The 17,378-nt window shown below is 43.2% G+C and overlaps 1 protein-coding gene and 1 long non-coding RNA gene across 3 annotated transcripts; one reads left to right on the top strand and one right to left on the bottom strand.

Moving 5' to 3' along the window:
• Positions 1 to 1,147: 1,147 nt before the first annotated feature.
• LOC115141218 (smad nuclear-interacting protein 1-like) lies at positions 1,148 to 13,255 on the bottom strand. The gene is made up of 4 exons (XM_029679954.2): positions 12,952 to 13,255; positions 3,693 to 3,816; positions 2,898 to 3,514; positions 1,148 to 2,431 (listed from the first exon to the last, which is right to left on the bottom strand). The coding sequence occupies exons 1-4, from the start codon at positions 13,116 to 13,118 to the stop codon at positions 2,152 to 2,154; spliced, it is 1,188 nt and encodes a 395-aa protein (XP_029535814.2). The 5' UTR covers positions 13,119 to 13,255; the 3' UTR covers positions 1,148 to 2,151.
• Positions 13,256 to 13,306: 51 nt separating this feature from the next.
• On the top strand, positions 13,307 to 17,372 carry LOC115142246 (uncharacterized). Of its 2 annotated transcripts, none has more exons than XR_010458471.1 (4): positions 13,307 to 14,049; positions 14,188 to 14,355; positions 14,731 to 14,890; positions 17,215 to 17,372. It is a non-coding gene; the product is annotated as an uncharacterized LOC115142246 (long non-coding RNA). The 2 variants fall into 2 exon arrangements; XR_010458472.1 differs by lacking the exon at positions 17,215 to 17,372 and adding an exon at positions 15,428 to 16,315.
• Positions 17,373 to 17,378: the final 6 nt, after the last annotated feature.

Here is a 17,378-nt window from a genome sequence, read left to right as displayed (position 1 = left end):
TGCTAATATGGCAACAACAAAAAAAATGCTCTCTATCTAATGTAAACCTAACGATGTATTTGAGAAACAAGTGCTCATTGTTCAACCTTGTGTTTTCAATAAACATTGGAGATAGAATATGTTAACAAATTATGTCAAAAATCTACGCCAACCCGGTGTTTTGTCCCATAGTTGCGCACTTAGTTTTCTTTTGCTAAACAATCAACCCCTACCATATCCCCAAAGTAAGATGTCAAAATTGGCTACAACAAAAATAGGTCAGGGTTTAAGGTTAGACATAAGGTTAGCATTGCGGCTGTTAGGGTTAGGTTTAAATGTTAGAGAAATTGTAGAAATGGGCGGGGTTTATGACTTTGTAGTTAAAGAAATGAGTGACGACCAATTGACTGGGGCCAACAAATCTCGTCAAATTGACTGGGGCTGAGCGATTTCTACGTTTAACATTTGCTGGACCCAGTCAATTTGACAAGAGACGTTCGCCTTTTAAGGCTGTACCATTAGAATGCAATTGTGTCTGCCCACAATAACCTTTTTTTAGGGAAAATACTATCACTGTATATATTAAGGACTTTTATGAAATTATAATACAAAAATATTACATCTAGCTCCTTTAATATTATTCAATTGCAATACACCCTCAACTTATTCGACATATACAGATCTTTGGCCAAAATGCATTTTGTAATATTCATGTAATTTTTATCTTGCGGTACCTCCGTGGCCCACACTGAGAACCACCAGGGATACTCAACTCTTAACCTACGAGGTCCAGAGCCTGCTGGATTTCTGTTCTACCTGATAATTAATTGCACACACCTGGTGTCCCAGGTCTAAATCAGTACCTAAAAAATGCAGTGAGGTCCAGAGTTAAGTTTGAGGGGTCTACGTGTTACTATTACTAATGAGATGACAGAAATGTATGAGAAAATGTTACACACACAACGCAGGCGAGGCTAATAAAACTGAAATAACCGTGGTTATCAGAATTTTGGATACATTAGTTTGTAGAAGTTGCAACATTTACCTCTGGTTTATCACTTGATGTATGTGGCTTACTGTAAGGTTACGATGGTTTACTTGACCATACAGTAAACCATCAAAGGAATGGCAGATGTAAACCTGAACTACAAACAAACATCAACAAAACTAAGTCTTTCACAACCTTTATGTACAATACAAAACATCTAAAATGGAACTACAATGTAGATGGTGTCTGAAAAAGTAAAAAACAAAATTGTCTTTGTAGTAGGAATAGTCATGCTTTACAGTGTGGTATGATTTTTCTCCAGAAACCTCCATAGCCTAGTCAATTCAGTGGTAAAGACCGGACAAACGAGAATACACTGCGATACACACGTTTTTCCTACATCACAAGAAACACACATTTAAAGCAGATACATATACGCCTATGCTTTCTTTGCAACTTGCAACGCTCAAATCCAAATACAGTACACCATATGATGAATCCAGCATTCACATTCAATACATCCAGTGTATTTACAGTTAAGGTCTGGATATAGTCTATTGCTGAAGGCTAGCCTTACTTTGTATTCAATGTTGTATTCCAAAAATATAATAACAAAATATTTATTTTGTCAAGGAACTTCTTTCTGGCATTTGAGCACGTGTATTGAACGTATGCAGTCAGATATGGGGGGGGGGGGGGGGTGTAAATCAACCACACTACTGATCTTATACTAATGTCCTGAGAATAGAGAGTACTGAGACCCGGTTACTGCAGGTTAAAGCAGGTTTTTATGACCGCCAAATAGAGACCACACCGACTTCTACCACTTTTTTTTTTATTTGTTCTGTTAACCCGGAAAGATGCTTAACCCAACACGCCATCATGTCAGGTCATTGTTCCATTCATGTTTTTAAAGAGATGATGGCCAACAGGTGGCAGGCATCGGTGAGAACATTATTTTCCCACAATACACTTGATGGGATAATCTGTGGCACTGTCAGAAAACTTGAAAGAATGTGCATTTCCCCTTCCTTGTTTCCCTGAGGTAAGCACATATTTATAAGTGACTAAATAGGTTTACCTAAGCAAAATCCTATTACTTTCAACAATCCAACCAATTAAGATCTGTGATTACTTCAAAGGAAAGTAGGACGGAAAAACGCAAGTCAACTATTCGAAAAGGCTCAGAGGTCTTGCATTTCCTCATCAAGGCCCTCGTCCAGGCCCTCGTCGTCTTCCTCCGCCCTGGCGTCCACCTCGGCCGTGTCGGAGAACTCATGCAGCAGGACGTACTCGCGGCTACTGAAGCCAAACTTGAGCACGTCCTTCTCCTTGAGCTCGTAGTAGCGCTGCGCCTCGATGCGCTGGTTGTTCAGGTAGGTGCCATTGCCCGAACCTAGGTCAATGATGTAGGGCTTCACCCGCCGCCCGCCAGTTCCATCAGAACGCGTGAACTCCACCAGCCTGGAAATCAGCAAACACAGAACTACATTACCCAAAGGTTGAAAGTGTCCCAACTCAGAACTACATAGCCTAGAGCAGGCCTGTCCAGGCCTATCCAACACTGTTCCTGGAGAGCTACCGTCATGGAGGCTTGCGCTCCAACCCTAATCATCTGATTCTAGTTATTAGCTGGTTGATAAGCTGAATCAGGCTAGTTACAACTGGGGTTGAAACAAAACCTACAGGTGGGCAGCTCTCCAGGAACAGGGTTGGAGAGTCCTGACCTAGAGATTGAAATCACATAAACCCAACAGAACTGCATTAACCAGATGTTAAGTGTCAGACTTCAACAAAATGTTGGGAAATGATGTAATATGGGAAAATGTCATAATTTCAAAACATAGAGATGATTTTCGAAGGATCAGCAGCTAAAATAATGTCATCCCGAGGGCCTGATTTGAGCAACCAAGTGATTGTCAGATCTCACCTGTACTGGAACACTGCGTGCTGTTTGGAGCAAGAGGGGTGGTCGATGGGGATATCAGCAATCTTCCTCTGCCGCCCCATCAGGTAGGCACTCTGCCTGTGGACGTACATGACCGGGAGCTGCTCATCGTTCTTGAAGGGGTACAGTCGCCACCTGCGCTTAGGGATGCGAGCCTCGGGGGGCTCGTTGTACTTGATCACTTCCCCCCTGAACGTGTTGGTATCTTCCGTGAGCGCGCCAGACAGTTCAAAGTTGGGCTTCTCTTTATCAACTGGGGGGCTGTCTTTGCCCTCGCCCCCCTCTTGGGTACCTTGTCCGAAAGCTTGCCCCTCACCGTTGTTCTCCTCAAACCGGTGCCGGTTGTCCCGTCGTTGATTGTCATGCTGCTGTCTCTCAACCTGCTGCTCCTGGAAGGAGCGGGATTCGCGCTCTCTGGGCCTGTCCCCACCTCCACCCCGCTCTCTTTCAACTCGTTTTCTCTCCCTGGGTCTGTCAGATTCTCTGGGTCCGTCAGCCTGCTCCCACCTACTTCGCCGCACTGGTGGCTCCGAGGGCTCTGGTTTGTCATTGCGGTCACGCCTTCTACGGTCATCGGCACCGCGGTGGTCATCCTGCTCCTATAGGGGAGACAGTGGGACAGGAGATAGGAGAATTAGCCTGATTACAGAGTCAAGCATGGGGTCAAAATTAGTTGGTAAAGTGTTACGACTTAAAGAAGATAATTGCTGCATTAAAATATTACATGAATGCATTTCCCCAATTGTTACATTTACTCATAAGTAGTGGCAGAATCACCCGCTTTATTTTGACATCGGCACTGCGGGGAGGGCTTCGGCTCCTGCCGGTGTTTTTGGGCGATCTGTCTCGTCTTCCCAACGCCCTTCTACCTGGCGAATGACCTTTTGTCCTGGGTGGCGATCTAGTCAATCAAATCAACAAGGAAACGCTTTAAAACCAATAGTTGAGTAATTTAACACCAAGGCTAGCTAGCTACAACGGACAACTCCTACTGGATTCTTCTCTGAGCGACATCTGACAAATAATTCGTAATACAGGGTTTGACATACAGGATGATCGCTGGACTAGGGAGTCAATCATCCCTGTCAATGGCCTGCTTGGGCCAGTGAAAAAAATATATTGTAATAATGCTATTTTCAATCTGGGCTATATAATTGATGAAAAACATAAATTCCCAAAGCTGTTACTTCTTCGTGTATATTATTTATTACACGCATCGCACACACAGCCTTTGAGAGGAATATAATCTGTCGGGCAAGCAAGAGGATGCAGATATCAACTGGTTGTCACGTAGAGCAGCTCACAGAAGAACGACAGCAGTAGGGAAGACGTCTCAATTTATGATAACTACCAGAAAAAGCTAAGGCAACAAATGGGTATGCAAACCAGGTATTTAAAAAGTTTGGTCCGAAGATATGGTTAAATCCCTGCGATACGCAATTCAGTCATCATGATTTGTTTGAATGGACATTTCTGAATACTTTCCTAAAAAAAAGTTTAAAAATTACAATTAGGACTGCTATGTAGATTAGAGGTCGACCGATACCAATTACAGGAGGACCAAAAAAGCCGATACCGAAGAAAAAAAATGTATTTGTAATAATGACAATTGCAACTATACTGAATTAACACTTATTTTAACTTAATATAATACATCAATAAAATCAATTTAGCCTCAAGTAGATAATGAAACACGTTCAATTTGGTTTGAATAATGCAAAAACATTATGGAGAAGAAAGTAAAAGTGCAATGTAAGAAAGCTAAGGTCTAAGTTCCTTGCTCAGAACATATGAAAGCTGGTGATTCCTTTTAACATGAGTCTTCAATATTCCCAGGTAAGAAGTTTTAGGTTGTAGTTATTATAGGACTATTTCCCTCTATACCATTTGTATTTCATTAACCTTTGACTATTGGATGTTCTTATAGGCACTTTAGTATTGCCAGTGTAACAGTATAGCTTCCGTCCCTCTCCTCGCTCCTCCCTGGGCTCGAACCAGCAACACAACGACAACATCCACCATCGAAGCAGCGTTACCCATGCAGAGCAAGGGAAACAAGAACCCCAAGGCTCAGAGCGAGTGAAGTTTGAAATGCTATTAGCGCGCGCTAACTAGCCAGCCATTTCACTTCGGTTACACCAGCCTCATCTTGGGAATTGATAGGTTTGAAGTCATAAACAGCACAATGCTTGACTCACAACGAAGAGCTGCTGGCAAAACGCACGAAAGTGCTGTATGAATGTTTACGCGCCTGCTTCTGCCTACCACCGCTCAATCAGACACTTAAAATACTTGTATGCTCAGATTATATGCAACACAGGACACGCTAGATAATATCTAGTAATATCAACCATGTGTCGTTAACTAGTGATTATGATTGATTGTTTTGTATAAGATAAATGTAATGCTAGCTAGCAACTTACAATGGCTTACTGCATTTGCAGGTAGTCTCCTTGTGGAGTGCAACGAGAGAGAGGCATGTCGTTATTGCGTTGGACTAGTTAACTGTAAGGTTGCAAGATTGGATCCCCCGAGCTGACAAGGTGAAAATCTGTCTTTCTGCCCCTGAACGAGGCAGTTAACCCACCGTCATTGAAAATAAGAATGTGTTCTTAATTGACTTGCCTAGTTAAATAAAGCTAAAATAAAAAGGTGTAAAAAAATTAAAATGGCAAATCGGCGCCCAAAAATACCGGTTTCAGATTAGTATGAAAACTTGAAATCGGCTTTAATTAATCGGCCATTCCGATTAATCGGTCGACCTCTAATGTAGATCTACCTGGCAGAATGATATCATGATGATTTTGAGCAATTGGGTCAGCATTTGTTTTGCAAACTCTGGCATCAAATTTAGGCTACACTGTACAGTAGAGAAACACCACTAGCCAAACAACTGTCTCTTGGCTAGGTGTGCAATTGAATTGAAAGGCAACTACACCCTCCCCTAAAATCACTTATGAGGTCTGGAAAAAAATGTAGTCCCCTGATGTGGTTTATGCATTGTTCGGGGTGTAGAATGTCACATTTGTATCCTTTTCTATAAAAAAATTAAAAAGTGTGATTTTGAGAGTGAAACCCTGACAAAAATAGGGAACTCAGAAACCGGGAATAACAAATCTGGGAAATGGAATTTAGCTATTCAAAATGGTTAACAATAACAACCTGAGAATACGCTAAGATTTTTTCCCTCTAAATCAATGTAAACATTAAATTGTCAAGTTAAAATGCAATTATTAGTGTATGGAGGGTAGGTTATTATAGGCTACTTGCTCGGCCGGCAAAATATGTATACAATTACCTGATATTGAAATTATGCGCACGTTATCCTTTTTCACGTGAGATCTTGGCCCGGGACAGTATATATTTTTTCCCCATTTGGGCCAGTAGCTTTCAGTTGCCACTGGCAAATGTACCATTTATAGCTAGTCCGATTAATCAGACTGTAACAGAGAATTAATTGGTATATACAGCCTGAAACTAATGACTGCAAAATCATGTAAAGGTTCCTTAAAAATAATTTTACCTCGTTCCGAACCATATACCTACCAGCTCTCTAAAAAGTTGGGTAAACAATACCTTCCTGTGGATATTTTCTCAAATTGGAGAAGATGAAGGACAAACCACTCAGACAACCAGTAATGTTTAAATGTAATTTTATTAAACATTCTGGAGACATTTGTTTCAGGCTGTGTACCAATTAACCATGTATTACTGCCTGATTAATCAGACTAAACACATTCAAGGCCCTGCCTCGTCCTCCGTTGGGCAAATCCGACCATGACTCCATTCTCCTGCTTCCTGTTAACAAAGCTCAAAAAGGAGTGCTCAATACAGAAGTGGTGGGAGCAGGCGCGAGGCTACAAGGCTGTTTTGCTAGTACAGACACTCGTGATGTGGCAGGGCTTGCAGGCGATAAGGGATTACAAAGGGAAACCCAGAGTAGCCCTGCGATGCAGGACTCCCAAACAAGCTAAATGCCTTTCATGCTTGCTTCAAAGAATAGAGCACTGTGCCTTGCTTGAAAGTCCATTTTTTACAGATGACTGTGATACAGCTCTCTGTGGCCGATGCGAGCAGAATGTTTGAAACAGGTTAACAATCACAAGGCCAGAATACCAGGGCACGTTCTCAAAGCATGCGTAGACCAGCTGGCAGTGTCTTCACAGACATTTTCAATATCTCCTTGTCCCAGTCTGTAACCCCAACATGTTTCAAGCAGAATACCATTGCCCCTGTTCCCAAGATATTCAAGGTAGCCTGCCTAAATGACTATTGCCCTGTAGCAATCACATCTGTAATTATGAAGTGCTTTGAAATGCTGGTCATGACACACATCAACCCCATCATCCCACACACCCTAGACCCACTCCAATCCGCATACCGCCCCAACAGATCCACAGATGGTGTAATCTCAATTGCATTTCACACTGCCCACTCCCACCTGGACAAGAGTGGAAATAATTATGTGAGAATGCTTTTCAAAGACTACAGCTCAGTGTTCAACACCATGGTTATGAGCAAGGAGTTGACTAAGCTAGGAGACCCAGTGACTGGACCCCTCCCTCCCTCTGCAACTGGATCCTGGTTAGGCAACAACTCCGCCACGCTAACCCTCAACATGGGGGACCCTCAGGGGTGTTTGCTTAGTCCTCTCCTGTAATCCCTGTTCACCCACACAGCTGCATGACCGTGCACGACTGCAACACCATTATCAAGTTTGCTGACAACAACGCTGGTAGGCCTGATCACCGACGAGTCAGCCTACAGGGAGGTCGTCGGAGTCTTAGCAGAGTGTGGTGCCAGGAAAACAACCTCAACATCAGTAAAATCAATGAGCTGATTGTGGACTATAGGAGAAAGAGGGGAGAGCATGCGTAGTTCCTTGGCGTCCACATCACTAAGGACTTAACATGGTCCACACGCACACCCCCAGTCGTGAAGAGGGAACGGCAGCATCTCTTCCCCTTCAGGAGGCTGGAAAGATTTGGCACGGGCCCTCTGATCCTCAAAAAGTTTTACAGCTGCACCATCCAGAGCATCTTGACAGGCTACATCACCTCTTGGTATGGCAAATGCACCAACCCTTGAGCACAAAGCACTTCAGAGGGTGGTGCGGACAGCCCAGTACATCACAGTCAGAGGAAGGCCTGAAAAATTGCCAAAGACTCCAGCCACCCAAGCCATAGACTATCCACTCTGCTGCCAGACGATCGGCTCTCAGACAGCATCTACCCCCAAGCCATAAGACTGCTCAATAGCCAGTTAAAATGGTACCAGAACTATCGGCATTCACTATCTTGCACTGGCCCTATGCACACTCACTAGACTACATACACATTACACTGACACTCTCACAGACAATACAAACTCGCACACTTTTACACTCATCATTTGCTGCCAATGCTGCTCTGTTCTTTATTTTACTCTTATTATCAATCTTGATACCTAGTGACTTTACCGTCTTCATGTGCATATCTAGTACAGGTCTGCCGATTATTGGAGGACCAAAAAAGCAGATATCGATTAAATCGGCCGATTTAAAAGTGCAAAATGAGACATGTAAAAAAAGCTACCGTTTGAGGTCCTTGCTCAAAACATGAGAACATTTGAAAGTTGGTGGTTCCTTTTAACATGGACTTCAATATTCCAAGGTAAGCGGTTTTAGGTTGTAGTTAATATAGTATGTATAGGACTATTTCTCTCTATACCATTTGTATTTCATATACCTTTGACCATTGGATGTTCTTATAGGCACAAAGTAGTATTGCCAGTGTAACAGTATAGCTTCCGTCCCTCTCCCCGCCCCTACCTGGGCTCGAACCAGGAACACATCTACAACAGCCACACTCGAAGCAGTGTTACCCATCGTTCCACAAAAGCCGAGGCCCTTGCAGAGCAAGGGGAATAACTACTCCAAGTCTCAGAGCGAGTGACATTTGAAATGCAATTAGTGCACACCCAGCTAACTAGCTAGCCCTTTCACATCGGTTACACCAGCCATTAGGCTGATAGGCTTGAAGTCATAAACAGCGCTGTGCTTGCGAAGAGCTGCTGGCAAAACGCACAAAAGTGCTGTTTGAATGAATGTTTAAGAGCCTGCTGCTGCCTACCATCGCTCAGTCAGACTGCTCTATCAAATCACAGACTTAATTAAAACATAACACACAGAAATACGAGCCTTTGGTCATTAATATGGTCAAATCCGGAAACTATCCTTTCAAAAACAAAACGTTTATTATTTCAGTGAAATACGGAACCGTTCGGTATTTTATCTAACGGGTGGCATCCCTAAGTCTAAATATTCTTGTTACAATGTTATGTCATAATTACGTAAAATTCTGGAAAATTAGTTCGCAATGAGCCAGGCTGCCAAAACTGTTGCATATACCCTGACTCTGCGTGCAATGAACGCAAGAGAAATGACAATTTCACCTGGTTAATATTGCCTGCTAAACTGGATTTCTTTTAGCTAAATATGCAGGTTTAAAACTATATACTTCTGTGTATTGATTTTAAGAAAGGCATTGGTGTTTACGGTTAGGTACAGTCGTCCAACGATTGTGCTTTTTTGCAAATGAGCTTTTGTTAAATCACCCCCCCAGCGTTGCATTGATTATATGCAACGCAGGACACGCTAGATAAACGAGTAATATCATCAACCATGTGCAGTTATAACTAGTGATTATGATTGATTGTTTTTTTTTTTTTTTTAAAGATAAGTTTAATGCTAGCTAGCAACTTACCTTGGCTTCTACTGCATTCACATAACAGGCAGGCTCCTCATGGAGTGCAATGAGAGGCAGGTGGTTTGAGCATTGGGCTTGTTAACTGTAAGGTTGCAAGATTGGATCCCCCGAGTTGACAATGTGAAAATCTGTCGTTCTGCCCCTGAACAAGGCAGTTAACCCACCGTCATTGAAAATAAGAATGTGTCCTTAACTAACTTGACTAAATAAATAAAAGGTATATAAAAAAGTTAACATTTTATATTGGCGCCCAAAAATACAGATTTACGATTGTTATGAAAACTTCAAATCTGCCCTAATTAATCGTCCATTGCGATTAATCGGTCAACCTCTAATATCTACCACAAATAGCTCGTACCTATGCACAATGACCTGGTACTCACAGTACATATTGTCAAATAAAATAAAACTGTTATTCCTCACATGCGCCGAATACAACAGGTATTGTCAACCTTACCACGAACTGCTTACTTACAAGCCCCTAACCAACAATGCAGTTAAGAAAATATTTCCTAAATAAACTAAAGTATATATACACTGCTCAAAAAAATAAAGGGAACACTTAAACAACACAATGTAACTCCAAGTCAAATACACTTCTGTGAAATCAAACTGTCCACTTAGGAAACAACACTGATTGACAATACATTTCACATGCTGTTGTGCGAATGGAATAGACAACAGGTGGAAATTATAGGCATTTAGCAAGACACCCCCAATAAAGGAGTGGTTCTGCAGGTGGGGACCACAGACCACTTCTCAGTTCCTATGCTTCCTGGCTGATGTTTTGGTCACTTTTGAATGCTGGCGGTGCTTTCACTCTAGTGGTAGCATGAGACGGAGTCTACAACCCACACAAGTGGCTCAGGTAGTGCAGCTCATCCAGGATGGCACATCAATGCAAGATGTGGCAAGAAGGTTTGCTGTGTCTGTCAGCGTAGTGTCCAGAGCATGGAGGCGCTACCAGGAGACAGGCCAGTACATCAGGAGACGTGGAGGAGGCCAACAACCCAGCAGCAGGACCGCTACCTCCGCCTTTGTGCAAGGAGGAGCACTGCCAGAGCCCTGCAAAATGACCTCCAGCAGGCCACAAATGTGCATGTGTCTGCTCAAACGGTCAGAAACAGACTCCATGAGGGTGGTATGAGGGCCCATCATCCACAGGTGGGGGTTGTGCTTACAGCCCAACACCGTGCAGGACGTTTGGCATTTGCCAGAGAACACCAAGATGGGCAAATTCGCCACTGGCGCCCTGTGCTCTTCACAGATGAAAGCAGGTTCACACTGAGCACATAACAGACGTGACAGAGTCTGGAGACGCCGTGGAGAACGTTCTGCTGCCGGCAACATCCTCCAGCATGACCGGTTTGGCGGTGGCTCAGTCATGGTGTGGGGTGGCATTTCTTTGGGGGGGCCACACAGCCCTCCATGTGCTCGCCAGAGGTAGCCTGACTACCATTAGGTATCGAGATGAGATCCTCAGACCCCCTGTGAGACCATATGCTGGTGCGGTTGACCCTGGGTTCCTCCTAATGCAAGACAATGCTAGACCTCATGTGGCTGGAGTGTCAGCAGTTCCTGCAAGAGGAAGGCATTGATGCTATGGACTGGCCCGCCCGCTCCCCAGACCTGAATCCAATTGAGCACATCTGGGACATCATGTCTCGCTCCATCCACCAACGCCATGTTGCACCACAGACTGTCCAGGAGTTGGCGGTTGCTTTAGTCCAGGTCTGGGAGGAGATCCCCCAGTAGACCATCCGCCACCTCATCAGGAGCATGCCCAGGCGTTGTAGGGAGGTCATACAGACACGTGGAGGCCACACACACATTATGACTTGTTTTAAGGACATTACATCAAAGTTGGATCAGCCTGTAGTGTGGTTTTCCACTTTAATTTTGAGTGTGACTCCAAATCCAGACCTCCATGGGTTAATACATTTGATTTGCATTGATAATTTGTGTGATTTTGTTGTCAGCACATTCCAACTATGTAAAGAAAAAAGTATTTAAGAATATTTCATTCATTCAGATGTAAGATGTGTATTTTAGTGTTCCCTTTCTTTTTTGAGTAGTGTATATTATGTTAACAATATCAGATAACAAAAATGAGACTTTATACAGGGGGTACAGGTACAGAGTCAATGTGCAGGGGTACAGGTTAGTCAATGTGCAGGGGTACAGGTTAGTCAATGTGCAGGGGTACAGGTTAGTCAATGTGCAGGGGGTACAGGTTAGTCAATGTGCAGGGGGTACAGGTTAGTCAATGTGCAGGGGGTACAGGTTAGTCAATGTGCAGGGGGTACAGGTTAGTCAATGTGCAGGGGTACAGGTTAGTCAATGTGCAGGGGTACAGGTTAGTCAATGTGCAGGGGTACAGGTTAGTCAATGGTAGCGCTATTCTATTTTATTCCTCCTTACCATTTCATTTTTAAACTCTGCATCAATGGAAAGGGCTCATAAGCAAGAATTTCACGGTAAAGTCTCCAGTGTTTGTGACAGTTTTATTTGAATTCTAGCTAGCTCTCACTGTTTCCAGTCAACTAACATTAAATGAGACTTAGATAGCTAATTGAGGGGAAACTAGGCAGCATTCTGCTTTGACCCCACAGTTCAGTCATTTACTTTGCCCACTACCAACTCATGTGAACTAGGTACAATCCTGACACCGTTTTAACGTTTAGAAACGTCAATAATCATCACTTCCCATACGTCTTTCAAAACATATACGGCAGTTATCCATCATCAGAGAGAAAAAAAAACTTAATCCAACCGTTTTGCAGATCCATTCGGCTATAGTAGCCTCCACCAGATATAACTACACTTCCCAAGTTAGACTTACACACGGGTGTTGGGATGGAGCATGCTAGCTAGATAGCACAGGTGGTCGGTAGCGTCGTCTTCCGTAAACAAGCACTTTAACATTGAGATATTTCAGACCCTATCAGACCCTATCAATGCGTGATTCAATGTAACATTTTGTTTTTTGAAATTATATTATACTAAAAATAAGGTCCTTATACTTCCAAAGCCGCACCGCCAGCGACGTGTTCCAAAGACGCATTTGTCCAATGACTTGTGTAAAATGTAACAGAGTCATGATAAAGGGCTAATTGAGGACTGACGTTAACGTTCCAAGACTAACTCATAACAATGGCGCCTGCTGGTTAGCTAAATGGTTAACTAGTTGCTATTATTGATATTGTGTAAAATCATGGACTTGCAACCGCACTGTGTAATTTGTGCTCGCTAACTACAATACCATACACCCATGAAATCAGGCTAGCTACCTGCTCGTTCGTCTCCTCTGTGGCGGTGGGCTTGGGCTGCCGTTGGACCCCGAACTCGAGTGGCGTGATCTCTGGGGCCTAGCAGGGCTCAGTTTCTCTTGTTTGATTTTCGGTTTTGAGTGTCGCACAGGGGATTTCACTCTTTTATGTCGTCTCTCTTTATCCATTATGAAACTCAACCAATCGTTGTTAATCGACTAAATAAAGGGCACAACGAATACATATGTATAAAACGTGAACAACAAACTCCACTGCAAACGCTGAGAAAGTTTTCCTATTGTGCGCAAGGAAACGCGTTTACCACTTCCGGCAGAACGCTTTTTATATTTTTCACCGTGGCTATGGACTACAACACTTTAGTTCCGTTGTAATATTGCAGACCTATTCTATCATATTTACAATGAGGTAATGCACCTACAGATGTTATAATTAAATGTACTTCATTTTCCTGGAACAACTAAATCATGCCTTCGAGCCGCTCGGAGAGGTTAGTGAGTCGCGCATGGAATTAAGTTGCCATGGTAAAAAAATAAACAAGAGTTATCAATTCACATTTCAACAACACATACATACATTCATTGAGACATTACTTGCTACAACAAACCACGTTTTTTTTGTAGTTATCAAAGTATCACAATGATTCCTCCAGCTGATTCTCTGCTGAAATATGACAACCCAGTCTTGGTGAGCAGAAACATAAAATAAGTCACCAAAGGTAGAGTAACGTTAACAAAACGTGTTTAATGCTGGCTGCGAACGTTACTTACAGTAGCTGCAGGTAGCTAAATGTATCCATATAGTGGTATCTAACATACATTATTACATCCACAGGCATTATTTTGAAATCAATATCATGCCAATGTTCCTAGTGAGCGGTGAGAGATGTCAAACAATTGTCTTTGCTTTTTTTCAACATCAAATTGGCTGAAGATGGATATTCTTCTAATCTCAATGAGTACTGCAAATTCAGGCACAGCCTCAAAGTGGCCCCACAACAGCCTGCCATGACTGGACCTGTGTCACCTCCACCCAAACCCAAGACCCCCTCAGCCAATGCCAACAAACCGAGGAGATCCTCAATGCCATCCTACCACCCCGGTATGACATGACACGCACACATCTTTAACACCAGTCTCCCTATTTTTCCCCCCTTAGGGAAATTAACCAATATTCTCGGTTTTTTAAAACCTGAAATCTGGCAACCCTGTGTTAATCTCAGCTGTACCACTGTTACAGGGAATGTATGGAGACCAACCAGCTGTGGGCGCAGCAGGTGTCTAGCACGCTGTGTACCCGCATGGATGTGGTGCACCTATAGAATCAGCTGGACCTGAAGCTGCAGCAGACAGGCCATGGAGACTGACATCTGCCCAGTCCTCAGGGAGCTCTACTCCCGGTGCTTCGGTAAGGAGAGAGAGGAAGGAAAGATGAGGTGCATGGATGGTAGTAATATTGGAAAAGTGTGTTGGATACAAATTCTAAAGCCGGGCCAGTTTCCAAGAGGACCTAGATTAGGCTAGCATAAACCTGGTTCTGAACTAAAAGGCCATTTCAGTGGGTTTAATCTGTGTCCGAGTTGATCTGATTGGTTAAAATATCAAACTAGTGAAAACAAATATCAGAATTAGGCTGCCTGTCGAAACCCAGCCCATGACGTCAGAGAACTCTCATCTTTTAGCACTTCATCTTACAGATAAAGCTAAAGATAATGCTATGCCATTGAATGATTAATAACCTTTATTACCCCAAAGTGAATTTGATTTGCATCTACTTGTTTAGATCTCCGATGTGTAGAACGAGAAGCGGGACCTAGAGAGACAGGTTAACGAGCAGAAGGCCAAGACTGAGGCCATTGAGAAGAGGGAGACAGAGAAGGCAGTTGGAGAAGAAACACACAGAGGAGATTTAGTTCCTGAAGAGAACCAACCAGCAGCTCAAGGTAAAGGCGCCCAGTCACCATCCCTGTGCAGTCTTGCTAACTCCTATGGGCATTGTCGCGCCAAATAAGGCAGGATTTTCCTAACTCCTAGAAAGTTTTTGAAATGAAATCAATCAATTTATGTAATTTAAAATATAATTAACAAAAATAAACACAACATCAAAAGTGTTGGTACCAGCTGAAATAAATTATCCCAGAAACTTTCCACACACAAAAAGCTTATTTCTCAATGTTGTGCACAAATTTGTTTACATCCCTGTTAGTGAGCATTTCTCCTTTGCCAAGATAATCCATCCACCTGACAGGTGTGACATATCAAAAAGATGATTAAACAGCATCATTGCACAGGTGCACCTTGTGCTGGGGACAATAAAACAAACTCTAAAATGTGCAGTTTTGTCACACAACACAATGCCACAGATGTCAACATTTTTGAGAGAATGTGCAATTGGCATGCTGACTGCAAGAATGTCCACCAGAGCTGTTGCCAAATAATTTAATGTAGATTGCTCTACCATAAGCTACCTGTCATTTTAGAGAATTTGGCAGTACGTCCAACCGGCCTCACAACTGCAGACCACGTGTAACCACGCCAGCCCAGGTCCTCCACATTCGGCTTCTTCACCTGCGGGATCTTCTGAAACCAGCAAACCAGACAGCTTATGAAACTGTGGGTTTGCACAACTGAATAATTTTTGCACAAACGGTCAGCTTATCTGCATGCTTGTTGTCCTCACCAGGGTCTTGACCTGACTGCAGTTCAGCGTCGTAACGAACTTTAGTGGGCAAATGCTCACCTTTGATGGGCACTGGCACGCTGAAGAAGGGTGCGCTTCACAGATTAATCCCAGTTTCAACTGTATCTGTGACGAACAGATGCATATCTGTTTTCCCAGTCATGTGAAATCCATAGATTAGGGCCTACTGAATTTATTTGAATTGACGGATTTCCTTATATGGACTATAACTCAGTAAATATTTGAAATTGTTACATATTGTTTATACTTTCGTCCAGTGCCTTCAGGAAGTATTCAGAACCCTTGACTTTCCATTTTATTAGGTTACAACTTTTTTCTGAAATATTTATTTTCCATCAATCTACACACAATACCCCATAATGCTTATTTACATAAGTATTCAGGCCCCTTAATCAGTACTTTGTTGCAGCACCTTTGGCAGCGATTACAGCCTCGAGTCTTCTTGGTTGACACCACAAGCTTGGCACACCTGTATTTGGAGTTTCTCCCATTCTTCTCTGCAGATCCTCTCAAGCTGTCTCAGGTTTGATGGGGACCGTTGCTGCACAGCTATTTTCAGGTCTCTCCAGAGATGTTCGATCAGGTTCAAGTCCGGCCCCTCAAGGACATTGAGTCTTGTTTGGCATTCGCCAAACCCAGGTTTGTCTGTTGAAGCTGTCCCCAGTCCACCTGGCCATGCTGCTGCTCCAGTTTCAACTGTTCTGCCTTACTATTATTCGACCATGCTGGTCATTTATGAACATTTGAACATCTTGGCCATGTTCTGTTATAATCTCCACCCGGCACAGCCAGAAGAGGACTGGCCACCCCACATATGCTCTCTCTAATTCTCTCTTTCTTTCTCGGAGGACCTGAGCCCTAGGACCGTGCCCCAGGACTACCTGACACGATGACTCCTTGCTGTCCCCAGTCCACCTGACTGTGCTCCACCTGACTGTGCTGCTGCTCCAGTTTCAACTGTTCTGCCTTATTATTATTCGACCATGCTGGTCATTTATGAACATTTGAACATCTTGGCCATGTTCTGTTATAATCTCTACCCGGCACAGCCAGAAGAGGACTGGCCACCCCACATAGCCTGGTTCCTCTCTAGGTTTCTTCCTAGGTTTTGGCCTTTCTAGGGAGTTTTTCCTAGCCACCGTGCTTTTACACCTGCATTGCTTGCTGTTTGGGGTTTTAGGCTGGGTTTCTGTACAGCACTTTGAGATATCAGCTGATGTACGAATGGCTATATAAATAAATTTGATTTGTCAGCCCCGTTCTGTGAGCTTGTATCCTACCACTTAGCGGCTGAGCCGTTGTTGCTCCTAGACGTTTCCACTTCACAATAACCACACTTACAGTTGGCTGTGGCAACTCCCTATGACAGTGCCACATTGAAAGTCACTGAGCTCTGGCAGTAGAATGCCCTTACTGAAATGTTTGTATGGAGATTGCATGGCTGCGTACTCAAATTTATACACCTGTTAGCAACAGGTATGGCTGAATACACTCATTTGAAGGGGTGTCCACATACTTGTGTATATTTGATAGATATTTAACATTTCAATTTCTTCTCCTTTACAGGCCCAGCTGGAAGGGTTCATTGCCCCAAAAAAGTGACCCCTTCATTCCACAAGTGATCTATAACTGGCAGATTTCAGATCGTCCAACACAGCATTATGTAATAAGTCTACTTCATAACCATAAAGCATTGCATTACTATAGCGGAATAAATAAAACAATTCTAA

The sequence above is a fragment of the Oncorhynchus nerka genome, linkage group LG14, assembly GCF_034236695.1.
Source record: "Oncorhynchus nerka isolate Pitt River linkage group LG14, Oner_Uvic_2.0, whole genome shotgun sequence".
NCBI classification, from domain to species: domain Eukaryota; kingdom Metazoa; phylum Chordata; class Actinopteri; order Salmoniformes; family Salmonidae; genus Oncorhynchus; species Oncorhynchus nerka.
Note: the sequence above shows the minus strand (reverse complement) of the source record. Positions and strands in the feature narration are given on the sequence as shown.

Bases quoted from the DNA above. Each gene is read 5' to 3' on its own strand.
- LOC115141218 (XM_029679954.2), bottom strand. From the start codon at position 13,118: ATGGATAAAGAGAGACGACATAAAAGAGTGAAATCCCCTGTGCGACAC. The intron at 3,817-12,951 runs GTAGCTAGCCTG...TTGATTGACTAG, and splicing joins CAGAGGAGACGAACGAGCAG to ATCGCCACCCAGGACAAAAG. The intron at 3,515-3,692 runs GTGATTCTGCCA...TCTCCCCTATAG, and splicing joins CCGATGTCAAAATAAAGCGG to GAGCAGGATGACCACCGCGG.